The following is a 16886-nucleotide window of genomic DNA, read 5'->3' as shown; positions in this document are numbered from 1 at the left end:
ACACAAGGCCTGCAGCCAGCAAGCACAAGCTTCTGGGGATGAGTAATGGAGCGACATTGGCGGAAATCAACCTCAAACACTGTAAATGCCAGGTCTGGGTTGGCTTTCAGACCTCAAACATGGAATGCCGGGCCTGGGGTGGAGCTCAGTGACAGGGTACAGGTATCTAGGTTTAATGAGGTTCTAGGTTTAATCCCTACCACCAGAAATAAGAACTGGAGAAGTTGGAAAGGGTGAACCGGAGCAGAGAGGGTAGGCAGGAGGCACAGGATGTACGGCGAGGCAGCCCACCTTCAAGTCTCAGGGTGAGACACTGTGCCCAGAACTGGAGGAACAAATATGAGTGCCCCCATCAGGACCAACCACCATCCCCAAAAGTCAGAGGAGGAAGGCACACGGACACCGCTCTCTGGAACTCTGGGAGGAAATGAGGGGCCCAGAGCAGGCATCTGCTAAATGCTGCTGTCAGAACGAGAACATGTGTGACCAGGATGGAGACCCTGGGGACCTGGGGACACAAGTGACAACGTGAAAAGCCAGAAAGACAAAAGACTAGTCACACAGAGACACAGCCCTGGGGCTCGCCGCTAAGAAGGCGAAGATGTGTGCTCGTGTCTCAAAGATGATTTCAGATTACTGCAGACCGTGTCCCTGGCTGACCTGCCAAGTCATTAATTCATTTCCCAGGGCTCCAAGTCAGTGCCCTGACGTTGGCTCCCAGTGCGGCCTCGGGACGTCTGAGCAGAGTGCTAATCAGAGCTGGCTGGTCCTTTTTCCACCTTATTAAAACACCACCGAGATTAAGTAATAACTTGGCTCCATCTGGGGCTCCCCGTTAGCATCCCAAAGGCTGGATGAACCTCACAGGGGCTACTCTTGAAAAGGAGCAATTCCTACCTTTGGGCCTGGGTGAGGGTCACAGGTTGGGAGTGTGGAACCATCAGCAGATAGGATGGCAGCCTCGGCAGGGAACCCAGGCCAGCTGCTGGGAGTTGCAGGTGTGGTAGTTCATAGCCTCAGCCACATTCCGCCTATGCTTTAGGTAGCTGCTACCAGGCACAGGCCTCATGGGATAAAGAAGGGGTTTTTCCGTAAGAGTTTAAAACCAACAGAAAATGGGCATTTCCCCAACTAACAGTCAAAAGTACGCATTTGTTTTTGTTTTGTTGGTGGCAGCGGTGGTGATGGTGGTGGTTTGTTTTGTTTCCTGAGACAGGGTTTCTCTGTGTAGACTTGGCTGGCCTCTAATTCATAGAGCTCTACCTGCCTCTGCTGCCCAATTGCTGAGATTAAAGGCGTGCGCCACCACCACCGCCTGAAAGTACAGGTCTTAACTGAGTCTGTCAGTTGACCAAGATGAGCCTGCACTGGCTGCTTGTTAAGAGAGTCCCAAGGCCCCGGGGGCTTCGCTGAGGGAAAGCTTTTTCTTAGAAGTGGACCGTTCCTTATGCCCAGGATCTCAACTTGGCCGCCTGTGTACTTGGTTGTGTTTAGCTCCTGGATCTCATCATCAGTATGTCTCATGGCCCAAGAAGGCGGTTCAAGCTCCAGCTGTTTCATTTGTATTCCTGGAAGAGTGAAGAAAATTGGAGGAAAGGACACAAGGCTTCTAGACCAGTGGTTCTCAACCTGTGGATCACTATTCCTTTGGCAAAACTCTATCTCTAAAAAAATTTTATTACGATGCATGACAGTACCAAAATGACAGTTACGAAGTAGCAATGAAATAATTTTATGGATGGAGATCACCACATGAGGAACTGTATTAGAGGGTCACAGCATTAGGAAGGTTGAGAACCCCTGTCCTAGACCAAAGCCATTCTTTAGGGATGGGCTTTAGTGACTTCCTCTCTAGGATGGAATTGGGGTTTGACGGACAGGCCCCATGGGTCTGTCACCCTAACAGGCCTACGTAAGCAAGGAAAGGAGAACACGCTCGCATGGCAGCTAGCCCACTCTGCCATGGCCCACCTTGCAAAGTGACCTCAAGCTAAAAGAGTCTCGAAGAAATGTACACACTTGGCTTTTTAGTTCTTCCTGGGCTAGAGTCTTTAAAGCTGACCACCTTCTAAGTTCCTTGAGCCTCCTGGGGCTTTTGACCAAGATTTTCACACTGTTAGGCAATCAGTGCAATCTGATGGCAGACATTAGCTTCCAACCCAAAGGGATCCCAGCTCCTGACCTCTGCTTCTCCCCTCCCTGGTGACAAAACTGAGACCCCTGGGGGATGGGTGAATGACTGTAGGTCACAGAAGGCTCCCTGCCAGCCTCTGCCTGGGTAGCTCCTCCCCCACCTCCTCTGGCCAGATGTGTCTATGAAGCCTGATTCTTAAAGGCAGGCGTACAAACACTGCAGCCGCTGCTTCTGGCCACAGCCGCTGGGGAGGAGGCTTAGGAAAAGAAGCACACTCATGTCCACGTGCGCAGCTTCACTCATGTGTGAGCTGAATCTGCAAAGAGGAGAACTGCCAAGCAAGTGAGTGAGGGCGAGCCAGGGAGACAGTGTGGGGTGGCGGGGTGGGGGGGGGGGGGACAGTATCACAGCCATCATAGCCCATTCCGGGGAAACCTGAATGAGAGGCTGTTAGCATCTCCAGCCTAGAAGGGGCCTGGAGGGCAGAGGTGGGAGTGTCTTGATAAATCACTTAGAGAAAGGTCCCTGCAGGGACCACCTGAAGGCACCCACTTCCCTCACCTCCCCAGAGTGTGCGCTACCATTGTACAGAACTTTTTAAAAAATGGTTTTGGCGATTTGCGTATCTTCTTTTGTGAAGTGAATTGCTGGGTATATCTTCCTGTCTTCGTCTATTGAAGTGTTACTGTCTTGTGACCCATTTGTTTAAGCAGCAAATATTTTCAGAGTGCCTACTATGTGTTGGGCTCTCTTCCAGAGACAAAGCAGTAAAAAAGAACAAATGCCCTGCCCTCTCGGGATCTGAGATCTCGTGAGAGGGGACAGCTGGTGAAGATGAAGACAGAGGGATTATTGAAAACATTTTAAGTTCCAGATGATAACTTTGGCCAGTGAGATGCCCCACCTTATCTAGCATTTATTTTATAATTTCATTTGCATTGTAACCTTAGGAGGTATCTTGTTTATTACCCAGATTGTCATTTTGGTATAATTTTTAGATTTTCAGAGGGTAGCAAAGAAAAGAAATCCTACCTACCCTCACCAGTGACCCAGACATTAGCATCTTCTGTAAACTAAGGAGTGGACCTGGGCCACCTTGAACTACACTATAGACCTGGTCTGCTCGGTCTTTTGGGCAGGGGTTCAGGCAGCTCAGACAGGATTTGAACTAGTTAGATACCTGAGGGTGTGTGAACTCCTGATCTTCTTGCTTCCACCACTCCAGTGCTTGGGCTGCAGGCTTGTGCTGCCATTCCAGTTTGGATATCACTAATTTTTCCATTAATACCCTTTTCTGTTCTGGGATCCAAGCCAGGATGGATCTTCTTTTCAATGAGTAAAATCAGTTGAGCTGTCTGTCCACTTGGTTCTTAGTGGGTCTTCCATGTTCAGGAGGTTATAAAATCTTAACCTAATGTCCTCTAGATTCTTACTGTTTCATTTGGAAAAATTATGTCTTGAAGTCAAGTGGAATCTGTTTTGGTGGAAGACATTAAATAACAGAGTGAACAGCTTTTCAGAGTGGCTGGTCAGCTATTCATGTCAATAGTGAATCCTTTAACTCCTTACTGGTTTATGAAACAGCTTTCCCAAATATGAGTACTTGTTGGTCGGACACAGTAGCATACACCTGTAATCTGAGTGCTTGGGAGGATGGCAGGTTTGGGGGTAGCCTGGGGTACATGGTGAGACCAAGTCTATAGTTGGATAGGTAAATAGTAGATAGATAGATTGATTATAAGTAGATAGATAGATAGATAGATAGATAGATGATAGGTAGATAGATAGATAATGGTAGGTAGATGGTTAGATAGATGATAGGTAGATAGATAAATGATAATTAGATAAATAGATGATAAATAGATATAGATAGATGATAGATAAATGATAGATAGATAGATAGATAGATAGATAGATAGATAGATAGATAGATAGACCGACAAGCCAGCTCATCGGGTGCTTGCCATACAAGCCTGATGACCTGTTTGATTCCTAGAACCCACATAAAGGTCAAAGGAGAGAACTGACTCCTAAAAACTGTTCTCTGACCTCCACACATGCCATGATACTCACACACACACCACCACCACAACAACAACAACAATGCCAAAATGACGACAGAAACGAAATGCTTAGCCACTGAGGTTCTACCCTGTGCTCCGGGCTCTATGGTGTGGGTTGCTGTATTGTTGTGTATGTAGTGCATTTGACAACAATTGTACTTGTCTAGTATATTTTCATACCTGGAAGGACAAGAGCCCCTCTACCTTCAGCCTTAAAATAAATATTAATAAGACATAGTCAGCTCTCCACTGGTGTGAGTTTTGTGTTCACGGAGTCAACCAACTACCGGTCAAAGCTTTTAAGGAGCACAGTGCACATGCACGGACCGTGCTGTTTTCTTGTCGTTGTCCCATCCAGGGAGCACAGCAGCTCCTCCCACCACACTCCTGGCTCCAGGCATGCAGTGCCAGAGATGATTGACAGCCCGGCAGGATGGGCATGTACACGGGCCATTCACACGCTGTGCCGCCTTAATGTCTCCTAACACAACATCCTCAAACTGGGGTCCTGGGGAGGCTCTCGGGTCGATCTCTGAACCAAGGAGGGGATGGCCATGGTGGGTTCACTTGTGTGTCTGGTCTGAGTCAGGCCCACGCACATACCAAGGTCATCGAGGATAGAGGGGAAGCCAGGTAGGTGTGGTGACACACATTTTTAGTCCCAACACTTGGGAGGCTGAGACAGGTGGATCTTTATGAGTTTGAGGCCAGACTGGTCTACAGAGTAAGATCCAGGCCAGCCACATAGTGAGACCCTGTCTCAAAAAACAAACAAACAAAAGGATAGGGGGGATGAATGGAGACTTGCCTTTCAGATGCCGTCTCATAGAAGGATGACCATCTATGAGTTTCCATCACACATAGGACTGCCCAGGAGTCAGAGGCTTAGCAAGGGAGAATGTGCAGATCTGCCCAGCAGTCAAGCAGCCGGGGAAGAAGGGGTGCCAGGGCAGGTTCTGACCCCCAGAGGCCTCCTGTCCTGGCACTGGAAATCCTAACTTGCTGCCCTCTCCTCTCTTCCCAGGAACATGTTCCCGGCCAACCTGGTAGAGGCCACATTCAAACAGGTAAGCAGAGCCCGGCTACAGAGGGGAGGGGCAGGAGGTGAGGAGAAGCCCGGCTATCAGGGCCTGGTTGGAAGTGACAGGCTGGCAGCCTTCCTGCCTTACACAGGTGGATGCCAGGGGGAGGGGATATGGGTAGGATCCATATCTTAGCCCGACCCATAGCCACACCCCGTCCTGGGTTCCAGTCACTCATAAAAACTCTGTGTGGAGCTGGGCGGTGGTGGCACACGCCTTTAATCCCAGCACTCGGGAGGCAGAGGCAGGTGGGTCTCTGTGAGTTCGAGGCCAGCCTGGTCTACAAAAGCTAGTTCCAGGACAGGAACCAAAAGCTACGGAGAAACCCTGTCTCGAAAAAAAAAAAAAAAACCTCTGTGTGGTAGAAGAGAGACTTGGCTGAGCATCTTACTCAGCACACTGGGGTTTGTATTCGCCCTCCCAATCATCCTTACTAGTGTCCACACTAAGGTAAGGCTAGCCCATTCTCTGGATGGGAAAACTGAGGCTCAGAGGTAGACCATTGCTTGAGATTATACCACTAGTCTGGAACAAAAGAGTGGGTGTGAGAACTCAAGAACAATGGCAATGAGTTTTTTTTTTAAACTTTTTATTTATTTAACTTTATTATGTTCGTTGGTGTGAAGGTGTCAGATCTCATGGAACTGCATTTTCAGACAGTTGTGAGCTGCCATGTGGGTGCTGGGAATCGAACCCGGGTCCTCTGGAAGAGCAGTCAGTGCTCTTAACCGCTGAGCCATCTCTCCAGCCCCTGGCAATGAGTTTTTGATCCTACTGCATGCACTGGCTTTGTGGGAGCCTAGGCAGTTTGGATGCTCACCTTACTAGACCTGGATGGAGGTGGGTGGTCCTTGGACTTCCCACAGGCCAGGGAACCCTGATAGCTCTATGGGATGACAAGGGAGGGGAACTTGATTGGGGGAGGGGGAGGGAAATGGGAGGCGGTGGTGGGGAAGAGACAGAAATCTTTAATAAATAAATAAACGGAAAAAAAAAAGAGTGGGTGAATTCAGGCCAGGCTGACTCCTAAACCCGCTTTCTCTCTAAAAAACAATCTCCCCATAAGAATAATAACATTCCCTGTTGGAAATTAGGAAAACATTAAGATACATCAAACAGGCCCTGGGGAATGTGGATCAGTAGTTGGTAGAGTGTTTTTCCTAGCATGTGCAAAGCCCTGGGTTCGAGTCCCAACACTGCATAAACAAGATTTGATAATATACTTGTAATCCTCGGAACTCGGGGAAGTTGGGGCAGCCTAGGCAAGATAAGACTCTGTCTAAAAAAATAATAAAGAAAAAATATACAAAGTCCACTGTTAAGTAAAAAAATAATAAGAAAGAGGCAGCTCCGCTGGCACAAGAAATCCAGTTTAGGTCGAATCAAACCAAATCAAAATGCCCATCACTTTATTAAGAATGACGCTCTCAGGTGGCCTAGCGCATGGTGGGGAAACGGAAAAGCAGGGAGCCCGTGCGGACCTGAAAAACACGTGTTTCTCCCCTGGGAGTCCACTTAAATACCCTTCCCCGGGGCGGGGTCAGGACCTGGCATGCTGGGATTTGGAGTCCAGAGCAATGAAACTCCCAGGCCAGGGGTGCTGAGACGGATGCCAGGGGCTGGAGGCTACGCTCCCAACTTAACACCCACCTTCAGTTAGCACATGAAAATCACCTCTAGGTCCGAGATCTAGAAACAGTGGACGCAGATGGCTTGCTTCTCTAGATCATGTTTAAATTGACATTAGGATCTTCAGGCATTCAATTTGCATCTTGCGTCCCGCCCCACTCCCACCAGGTCACGAGCATCCCCAGGTAGGTCTCCCTTGTTTAGTGTCTGTCCTCTCCATGTCACGCAGGGTGTTCCCAAACATCTGGCCCTCACTCCGGCTCCTTTCCCCATCTCTACCCCTCTCCTGTCTGCCAAGTGCCAGCTAGTACTTTCCCAAATCCTTCGCCCGGAGAAGCTGAGTGTTGGTCTGGGGTCACAAAGCAGGTGGCTAAGGGCCTGGAAGGGGACCCTAAATGAAGCTGTGAAGCTGAAGCAAGTCACCAACATCTTAACCGTCATCTGTGAACACAACACAGTCACCGCGAGACGGGGCCCTGAAAGCTAGGCGGGGCATTCTGACCTAGTGGTGGTGAATTATCGGAGGTTACAGTTGTGTGTTACTCTATTTTATAATCTTTTCCTTTTGGCAAACTACTCATCTTTCCAGACCCAAGTCAAATACCACCCATTTGTTAATCACTCTCTTCCCCAAGGCCCTGAGATGATAAGTGTCTGGTTCAGTTCAGTATGTGCTGATGTTGGTAGCAGTACACCTCACGTGGGCTTTCCACGTGCCAGGAGCTGCTTCATTCAATGAAGGAGATGCAGTTGTGGTCCCCTTTTATAGGTGAGGGGCATGAAGCCAGGCACTTTTGGTCCATATATTTCCTGAATTGATTCCTCTCCTTCCCCCAAGAAGCCCTATAGTCTTGATGATGTGCTGTTTGAAGGGACAGCTGCCCCCTTGTTTGGGCTCCTAGAATCTGAGAAATGAGGGAGTGAATCCTAGGAATGTCCTGCTGGACAGAGGAGGACTTTGGGTCTCATCAACTAGGCCCAGGGCCTAGGAGCTTTCTCTGAGAATGTTCTGGATCTTTCGAATGGACAGCAGGGCTTCGGGCTGTCGGGTATATGTGAAGAGGGAAGACGGGTGACAAAGCTGGCAGAGGAGGAGGTAGATGGGTGGAGGGCATCAGGTGACACAGACCTGGAGGGAGCTGCAGTCAGTGTATCCCTGCATCCCGGCTCACCAGGCTCTCCCTCGACAATCCACTGACGCCCACATGACTCGAGTGCATACAGTGTGCCTTCAGGATGTTTCCTGTATTGACACGGTGCTGACTCCCTCCTGGTTGGCATGCTCCCCGACAGTACCGCACCAAGACCACTCCCATTATCAAGTCTCCAAAGCGGACTTCAGGGGAGGCCCCGCCTCAGCGGATCCTCATCTACGGGGTTCAGGAAGACAACAGCTCCCGCGTGCAGAACTTCGCCCTGGACCTGACTCCCCCGCCTGAGATTATCTATAAGTCTGAGCCGGGCACCAGCGATGGCATGAATGTGCTAGGCATTGTCATCTTCTCAGCCACCATGGGTATGTATGTGCTGTGACCATTCCCGGGAGTGCCCCTTCAATCTTCCAGCTCCCTCTTTCCTGCTCTACCTAAGTGGTTCCAAGCCCTTCTTCTAGCTGAGAACTCCTGCCCCCGGGGTTGATCTGCCCACTCGGGTGTCTGCCTCCCTGCCTCTCCCCAGCCCTCAGGCCCCTCCCAGCAGCCTGTCCCTGAACCTTTTACTGAAGTCAGGAGGTGGGAGCTGGCTGATAATGGGCACTGTTTAAGACGTTCATCTCACCTGTGAGCTTTTCTGCAGTGGCCTCTCTCTCCAAACCATTTGGTCATTTCTTGGGGCTCATAGGAATGTCCCTGAGCACATATTTTCATTTGCATGTATTTTCTGGGTCCCCAAAGGCCCTCCAACCACAGTGATTTTATTTACTTAAGCTATTAAGGGCGTGGCTTGGGGGTCCTTCAAAGGCATGCATCTTTTTTTGAGGTGGTGGGGGGTAGTTTTATATTCTTAGGTTTGCTCGTGTTTTGTTTTTGAACTTTTTCTTTTGAAATTTTCATACATGTATACAATGAATATAGTTTGAGGGTTTTGGGGGAACTGGGGGGTGGAGGTAATGTCTCATGTGTCCTGCGAAGGCTTCAAACTCACTTTGTAGCCGAGGATGGCCTTGAACTCCTGACCGAGTGCCTTTGTCTGCCAAGTGGGATCATAAGTGTAAGCCTACCCAGACTACATTCTTGCTCTTAAAGAGCCCCCTAAATTGTATAGCTTCAGATTTCACGATCTTCTACGAGCAATGCTGCCCACCATTTCCCCACACAGGACCCCTTTCTTGGGGAAGCTCCAGCCGTGGACGGCTGGAGATCTATTCAGCAGCAACCCTGGCGTGGCTGGCTCCTGTTTCCCTGACTTTTCCACTGGATTTCATGTTCACATAGCAAGCTCAGCGTCCTGTTGTGTACATGAGACATCCGGGCCACGTGCTATCTGACCTCAGGAATATTCCCGACCCAGCTTCTGCCAGCCTGCCTCCGACCCCCCACCCCACCCCCTGCCACCGTTACTGCCACCCAGGAGTTATCTGGATCCTGCAACATTTGCCTGGAGTTCCCTGCATCTGTGCTCTTGTCCCCTCTGGCATGTCCTTGGGATCAAGAAGCCAGTCCTGTTCTGCAGGCTGCACTCGGACAGAAACTAAATGGGGCTTTAGAGGCTGCAGAACTCAGAGGTGCATCCCGGGCCACTCCGTCTCTCTGCAGTCCTGTGGTCCAGGCCTCTGCTCTCCTTAGCCCACTACTCCTGTCCTTTCTCCCTGCCACCTCTCTCATCCTCACCAAGGTCTTCCTGTCCCCACTGTCACCAGACACAGTCAGGTGCCCAGGTGATGATTTCTCTGCTTGGGATGCTCTGCAGTGAACATCTGGGCCTGTTGCATTAGTCACTGTTTGTGTGGCGTTGCACTGAAGCAGGGTTGGATGGCTCAGCATTACCTGCCTGGCATACAGTCTGTTTGCCTGAGCCTCCATGGTGCCTAGCAAGGACAGGGCTCAGCGAAATCTGCTAAAGAGATGCTCGGACAATGACTGAGTGTGTAGGCAATGACAGACAGCAAAGCTCCAACTGCCTTGGCCAAAATATCAGGCACATAAAGGGTTAAAGGCCTGAGACTGGCACTGGACTCTGTGCTCTTCCCCTCCAGCCACAGCCTCTCTGAGGGATGCAATTGATGAAGGATACCTGGTAGCAAAGCAAAAGAAATGTCTGAGACTCTCTCAGTGTTCCCTGGGCAGTGTCACTGGGTATTGCTGTGACTTTGTGCTTGTGTGCTCAGTCAGCACTAGCCCACTGTAGTGTACCCACTCCTACAAGCACACTTAGTGTGCCCACTCCTGTGAGAGCCTGAGAGTGCCCTCACCTTTGTCTGTCCGTAGCACTATGCACAGCTGCCTTAATCAAGGCTCCAGTCCTTCACCCTGTGTCCTTTCTGTTCTTTCCTGGTATGGGGACATGGCTGGTGCTCAGGCCACCTTGCCCGTGGGGTGACTCTTTGTCACACCTGTGTCCTATGTACACACCAGATCTAAATTAGCCCAGAGTTTCATCTGGAGACATCCCAGGGAAGGTGAGGAGAACCAGAAATAGCCAGAAGGCAGACCGAGCTGGAGAACATGAGCTCGCTCCTTTGCCAGGATGTCACAGGCCAGATGAGTAGGCCTGGCCCAGGGTCACCCCTAGCCCTGGCTTCTCCTGCTTACACAAGCAGGCCTTCCTTCGCCTCTTCCCCATAAGGTGACGGAGCCCTTCTCTGGAGTCCCACATGCCAAGGTTCCCTCCTGGGCAAGCCACCGAGCTGCTGAGACGCATGAAGGGCTTTGGGGGGGACAGTCTCAGAGTGTGGAGCTCCTCAGAATGGTGACATGGTGGTGTTTTCACAGGATTGACCCCAAGGAGTAGTCTCCTCATGTGTTCTTGTCAAGAGAACTCTATGTCCATCTGCCCCTGCTTTGCTATCAGCATAGCTGCATGATGACCCGGTACACCCGTGACTCTCTGTGTGACCTGCAGGCATCATGCTGGGTCGCATGGGTGACAGCGGGACGCCCCTGGTCAGCTTCTGCCAGTGCCTCAATGAGTCTGTCATGAAGATTGTGGCAGTTGCGGGATGGTGAGTTTCCCCCAGGGAGGGTCTGCAGGGAGGGACCTATCACTAACCCATGCTCAGTGCTCTCTGAGGAGCTCGACAACCTGCACAGGAGGGTCAGCCTGGACCCGGGTGAGCTAGCTGGTGTGGAGGGTCCCCAGTGCACCCAAGCCTAGTCTTCTGTCCTCTTGGCCTCAGTTGGCCCACATTGTGGAGTCTGTTTAGCTCAGTTTTTTGAAGAGAGCACACAGTGGAAGTGAGAACCGGTAACCATGCTAGTTAGGAGTTCTGACCTTAGGAGCCTTCTAGTCAGAGGTGCATGCAGAGGACTGTCTGTGCTCACCTAGATGTGGCATTGCTGGGCTAAAGTGGGATTTGAAGTCCCCAGAGGCATGGGTGGAGCTAGCAAAGAGGTGCCAGGGTTGGGGTGCAGCGATGCCACAGGCCTGCCTCTCAGCTGGGCACCTCAGTTACAGACTCACTCGGTTCTTAGGAACCATTAGGGGCTTGAGATGAAATCACAAGGTGGCAGGTGGGGTGGCCTGTCACCTGAGGCCACTCTGCCACCCCAGGTACTTCCCCTTCGGCATTGTCTTCCTGATCGCTGGAAAGATCCTGGAGATGGATGACCCCAAGGCCGTGGGGAAGAAGCTGGGCTTCTATGCCTTGACCGTGGTATGTGGGTTGGTGGTCCATGGCCTCCTCATCCTGCCCCTGCTCTACTTCCTCATCACCAGGAAGAACCCCATCGTCTTCATCCGTGGAGTCCTCCAGGCTCTGCTGATTGCATTGGCCACCTCCTCCAGGTAGCCCCGGATGAAGAGCTGAGAGGGTTGGGGTGGGCCGAACAAAACTCTCTCTGTCCATCTGTCCAGCCACCTTCATCTACAGCCACAGAACCACAGGATGTCCCAGGGGTGGGAACAGTGCCCTGGTGATATCACCATATGGGGACTTAGTGCTTGAGACTCTGCCTACCCTTAGGCCTTCCTTTGCCCGTGGTCCCAAAGCTTTTTCAGTCTTCATGGAGGGCCCATCCTTACTCCACAGCCTATGTTTCCTGTCAGGGCAAGTCCCCCGACACCACAGGGCCTCTGTCTGTCTACTCTCTATGGGATGTCCAGGGTGGAGAATCTGCTTCAACCTCAGCAGCGTCTCTGGATGGCCAAGGCTGGAGTCACGGTTCTGTGAAGCACGCCAGTGTGGTGGTGGCTGTCATTTAGCCTCCTCAGGCCTGAGTGGCCCCATACCTGGACCAAAATAATCTGTACCTGTACAGGATTGCTTCAGAGGCTGGGATAATCCCTGGGGTGAGAAGGCCAGTACAGCCAGTGAACCTGAGCTTGGCCTTGGGGACAACTTATCACAGCTGAGCACAGAGGACCTGAGATAGTCAGAGGAGGGAGGAGGGGCATGCAGCGATCATCATGGTCATCTAGCCTTAGGAGGACATGATATTCTCCTGAGACCAAGTGTACAAGTCCGATGTGGAAGGTGTTGTGGGACCCAAGCCCATCTTTCTGGGTCAAAGGTCTACTACTCCTTACAGCCCTGACCTTTCTTGCCTGGGCCTCAGTCTCTCAGACAGTGCCAAGTTCCAACCCTGTCAGAGGCAGCCCCACCCCTGCAGCAGAATCCCTTGCTCAGCAATTTGACACCCGGTGTTCTCTAAGCCCTGCATGGCTTGAGCTTGCAGTCACCCTATGGCCTGGGAGTGGTGTATAACAGAAACCAAGGTGCCCGGGTTATAGGCCTTGCTGAGGCCCCATGGGGGGCTGGACTCACGGCCAGGCACTCGGGTACAGCCTCCGTGGGGTACCACTATAGACACACTTGGTATCCCTCCCCAGGGAAGATGAAGGAAAGGACCACCCAAGGCCTAGTACACAGTGGAGCTCTTCCTGGGGTCACTCCTAGCGGCTCAAGCTGACCGACATATATGCCCCACATTTCCGTCAGGGCATCAGTGAGCTGACCCTCCTGTAGTGACCTGGAGGAGGGTGGTGGGCAGACACCTGGCCCTCTGCCCGTAGCTCAGCCACACTGCCCATCACCTTCAAGTGCCTCCTGGAGAACAACCACATCGACCGGCGGGTCGCTCGCTTTGTGCTGCCTGTGGGTGCCACCATCAACATGGACGGCACGGCACTCTACGAGGCTGTGGCTGCCATCTTTATTGCCCAGGTCAACAACTACGAGCTCGACTTCGGCCAGATCATTACTATCAGGTGTGTACTAATGCCACACTCCAGAGGGCCCCTGGGTCCGCAAGGACAGGCAGGACAGGCTCTGGGACCAGGATGAGCAGAGGCAAGGGCCAGGCCCGAGGACCAGAGAGGCTCATGTCAAATGTGAGCTGCTGTCATGGGTCAAAGCCTGAGGCGGCCTCCTTGTAGGCCAGTCCCAGCACCCGGTTCTGACCCAGGCCCAGGGCGAGGCTGGGGTGGAGCGGTGCTAGTAGACCATCAGAATCCGAGTGCCTTTGCCCCACAGCACAGTTTCCTAGCTTATTCCAATTCCCCCAAGAACGGGGATGAGAACCCATGGGCCGAAGACTGTGAGCAGACACATGTTTCTCTGGGAACCCCTGGTGTGATACTCATGGCGGTCCCCATGCCTTGGCCAGCCCAGAGGCCCTAGCATTCTGGTCTAGGAGCCAGGGCTGCCACTCCCTTCTCCCTCTGCAGCATCACAGCCACTGCGGCCAGCATCGGGGCAGCTGGCATCCCCCAGGCAGGGCTCGTCACCATGGTCATTGTGCTCACCTCTGTGGGACTACCCACCGACGACATCAACCTCATCATCGCTGTGGACTGGGCCCTGTGAGTGCTTCGTTCTGTCCCTACCCAGCCCTACCCTTGCTGAGATGGGAAGGAAGGGGACTGGGGTGCCCCAATAATCCACACCAGCTCGGTTGTGTGGCTTAGGGTCTCAGAGTTCAAAAGTCAAAAGAGAGTCCCCTTAAATTCCCTAAAGATGTTCTAGATAGTGATCCCAAGTCTGGCCTCTCTACACTGGGCCTGTGTTCAGGAAGGGGCCTCCTCAGCTGCTTAGGCACCACTGAGGGTGGGTTGGGTGCTTCCCTGTCTGCAGTCACTGCCCGAGCTTCTGTGCCATGGCCTCACTTTCCAGTCGAGCGTGGCCCTCTACCAGTTCCTTGTTGAGGTTGTTGCGGCTCACCCCCTACCTTGGCTTGCCAGGGACCGCTTCCGTACCATGATTAACGTGCTGGGTGACGCACTGGCAGCGGGGATCATGGCTCACATCTGCCGGAAGGATTTTGCTCAGAACATGGGCACTGAGGTGAGAGCCGCGTCTCCCCAGGAAGCCTCGAAGAGATAGAGTCAGGTGGGAATACAGGTTTCATGGTGGACCTGCCAGAGTGCCCAGATGGAGCCAGTGAAGCAGGAAAAACCCAGCCCATCTTCCCTCTGAGAAACCCAATCCCTTGCGCAGAATGCTGGGAACTGTCTGGTATTCAGGGTTGCTGGTGTGCGCAGTTGGCTGTACCCACTTCCCTGGAAGGACACTGAAGTTCAGGCAGAGGGGCTACTGTTCCCCAACTGGATTCTGGGGGGCAAGTCCCTGATCTACCAAAATAGGAGGCAGGAGGCAGGGCAGCTTGCAAACTGGTACCCAGAGAGGCCCGAGCCCTGCCAAGGCTACCCAGCCGTGTTTATAGGAAAATCCCTTTCCGTGGCTCCCGGTCCCTGAGAATGCTCAGCACTACATACCCTCAGTCTCTCCTCCTCGTGCTAACAAGGCTCGCTTCCTCTCCAGACACTGCTACCCTGCGAGACCAAGCCAATGACACTGCAGGAGATTGTGGCGGCCCAGCAGAATGGCTGTGTGAAGAGTGTGGCCGAGGCCTCGGAACTAACCCTCGGCCCCATGTGCCCCCACCACATCCCAGTCCAGGTAGAGCAGGATGAGGATCTGGCCACAACCAGCCTAGACCACTGCACCATTGAGATCAGCGAGCTGGAGACCAATGTGTGAGCTCCCAGGGCTGCAGAGCCAGCCAGACCCTGGGGTGCTGAACTCAAACTACACCTGAGAAGCTGGCGAAGCCCAGTTCAAGTTCCACCCTGACGGGCTAGTCAGCCATTGTCTCAGAAAAGAGACGATAGCATGCAGGAGCCCAGTCAGCAACTACGGGCTCGTGTGGCCCAAGACCTAGCTGTGACAGTTTCTACTGCATGAGCTCACAGAAGCACCTGGCAGGGAGGGGTCTTTGCCTCTACCTTATGGAGGAACAGTTTTGGGGTCTGAGAGCTACAACCATTCACTGAAAGCAACACCAGGGCCAGGATATTAACTCAAGTCTTTGGAGCCTCGGCTACTCCCATCTAGTGAACAAGGCAGCCTGCAAGGACCAGCAAAAGAGGCTCTGCCCTCTCCAGTGTCCCCACAGCCACCACTGTGTGCAACTCATGGAGATACAACAACAGTGTCCCTGTTTCTGCCCCAGGTCAACCGTTCCTCCACCCGACAGCATGTGGTTTCACCCCAACACTCCCAACAAGGGCTGGCCTATCCCAGGGCTGAGACCTGGCGGCTTCCGTGTGCCACCGCCTTGTCCATTTCTGTCCCCCAGATCTCTCATCTAATGTGGAGACCGATGTCCACTAGAGCTGGAAGGCCCCATGGGTACAGCCCAGCCAGCCTCCCATGGGACAGGTGGACAAGATGGGCCGGCCACAAGGAAGGAAGCCCGGCTGGGATTCTCTGGCCAAGTGACTTGGGGTCCGAACTCCATAAGGCTTGTGTGGCAAAGAGGAATGGGAGTTATTTGTCCCTTCTATGTTTGCAATAACGTGATAAATAAAAGTGCTTGTTTTTTCAAGTCTTGTGGATATAACAGACTGTGTGCTGGTGGTGTTTTGTTTTGGGACAGGGTCTTGTTATGCAGTACTGGCCACCTATTATGTAGACTGTGTTAGTAGCCACTCTCCTGCCCATGCCTTTCCAAATGCTGGGATGATAAGGCCTGAGCTATACTCTCTAGTTGAGACCAGACTTTTAGGCAGACCTTCTTTGTTGAGCTAACGCAAGCTGACAGGGCACAGATCAGCCAGTCCTGGTGGCCACAGTGAGGACAGGCCTGTATGAGCCATCACCTGTGGGAGACAGGTATAAACAAGCCCACCCAGGCCACCTCAGTAGGCCTGATTGGGCCTTTCCCAAGACAGTTATGTTCAGACCTCCTTACCTTGATTAACCTTGTCTGGGCTCTGGTTCTGTAATCAGACCCCAGAAAAGGAAAATCTCAGTCAAAGCCTGCCCTTGGTAGCTAACACTTTGCCTTAGAGAAAGACCTAGTTCAAAAGCCTAAGGCACAGAGAAGGGTGCTGGCCACACAATCTGTTGTAGCTGGGATTGGAGTTAAGTGTGGGGTAGCGAGGTATAACTCTGGGGTCTGGAGGGATAGTATACCAGGCCCAAGAGGACACTGGGACCAAGGGAGGAGACAGGCCTCCCCAAGGTCACTCAAGGGTCAGGACCCTCACCCTTGAACTCTACCTTCCTCCCCTGAGTGTAAAGACCCAGGAAGGACCTCAGCTCCAAGTACACACCTTCCCACTTTTTGTGGTCCTCTCATGGGTCTGCCTAGCTGTCTTTCCACAGTTGACTCCTGATCGCCTGAGACAGAGCAGCTGTCCAGCCAGTTACTTTTCCCTTCACGTAGATGGGTTCATTTGACCTTCCCCGAGTCACCTCTTAAGGTCTTTGAGGAATCAGCTGCCTTGCCCGGCTAGCCACAAGCAGGAATCTGTATTTTGATGAACTTGACAGGCTTGTACCCACACACCTCCAGTTCAGAAGATCCCTATATAGTCACC

General features: G+C 52.3%; 1 protein-coding gene across 2 annotated transcripts in view; it reads left to right on the top strand.

Annotated features, from left to right (window-relative positions):
* The window catches only part of Slc1a7 (solute carrier family 1 member 7), a 43459-nt gene extending 28417 nt beyond the window's left edge, over positions 1 to 15042 (top strand). Inside the window, exons 4-11 of one of the 2 annotated variants that reach the window (XM_041652537.1) lie at positions 5222 to 5264; positions 8202 to 8424; positions 10968 to 11067; positions 11616 to 11849; positions 13077 to 13271; positions 13731 to 13865; positions 14244 to 14346; positions 14824 to 15042. In XM_041652537.1, the coding sequence (XP_041508471.1) occupies positions 5222 to 5264; positions 8202 to 8424; positions 10968 to 11067; positions 11616 to 11849; positions 13077 to 13271; positions 13731 to 13865; positions 14244 to 14346; positions 14824 to 15042 (1252 nt within the window). Of the gene's footprint in view, positions 1 to 5221; positions 5265 to 8201; positions 8425 to 10967; positions 11068 to 11615; positions 11850 to 13076; positions 13272 to 13730; positions 13866 to 14243; positions 14358 to 14806 lie in introns of both variants that reach the window. The other variant, XM_041652538.1, reaches the window with a different exon arrangement.
* Positions 15043 to 16886: the final 1844 nt, after the last annotated feature.

Source organism: Microtus oregoni, unplaced genomic scaffold, assembly GCF_018167655.1.
Source record: "Microtus oregoni isolate MIOR12 unplaced genomic scaffold, Mior012 000005F_ref0000423, whole genome shotgun sequence".
In the NCBI taxonomy this organism is placed as follows: Eukaryota; Metazoa; Chordata; class Mammalia; order Rodentia; family Cricetidae; genus Microtus; species Microtus oregoni.
This window is presented reverse-complemented; position numbering and strand designations above follow the sequence as displayed.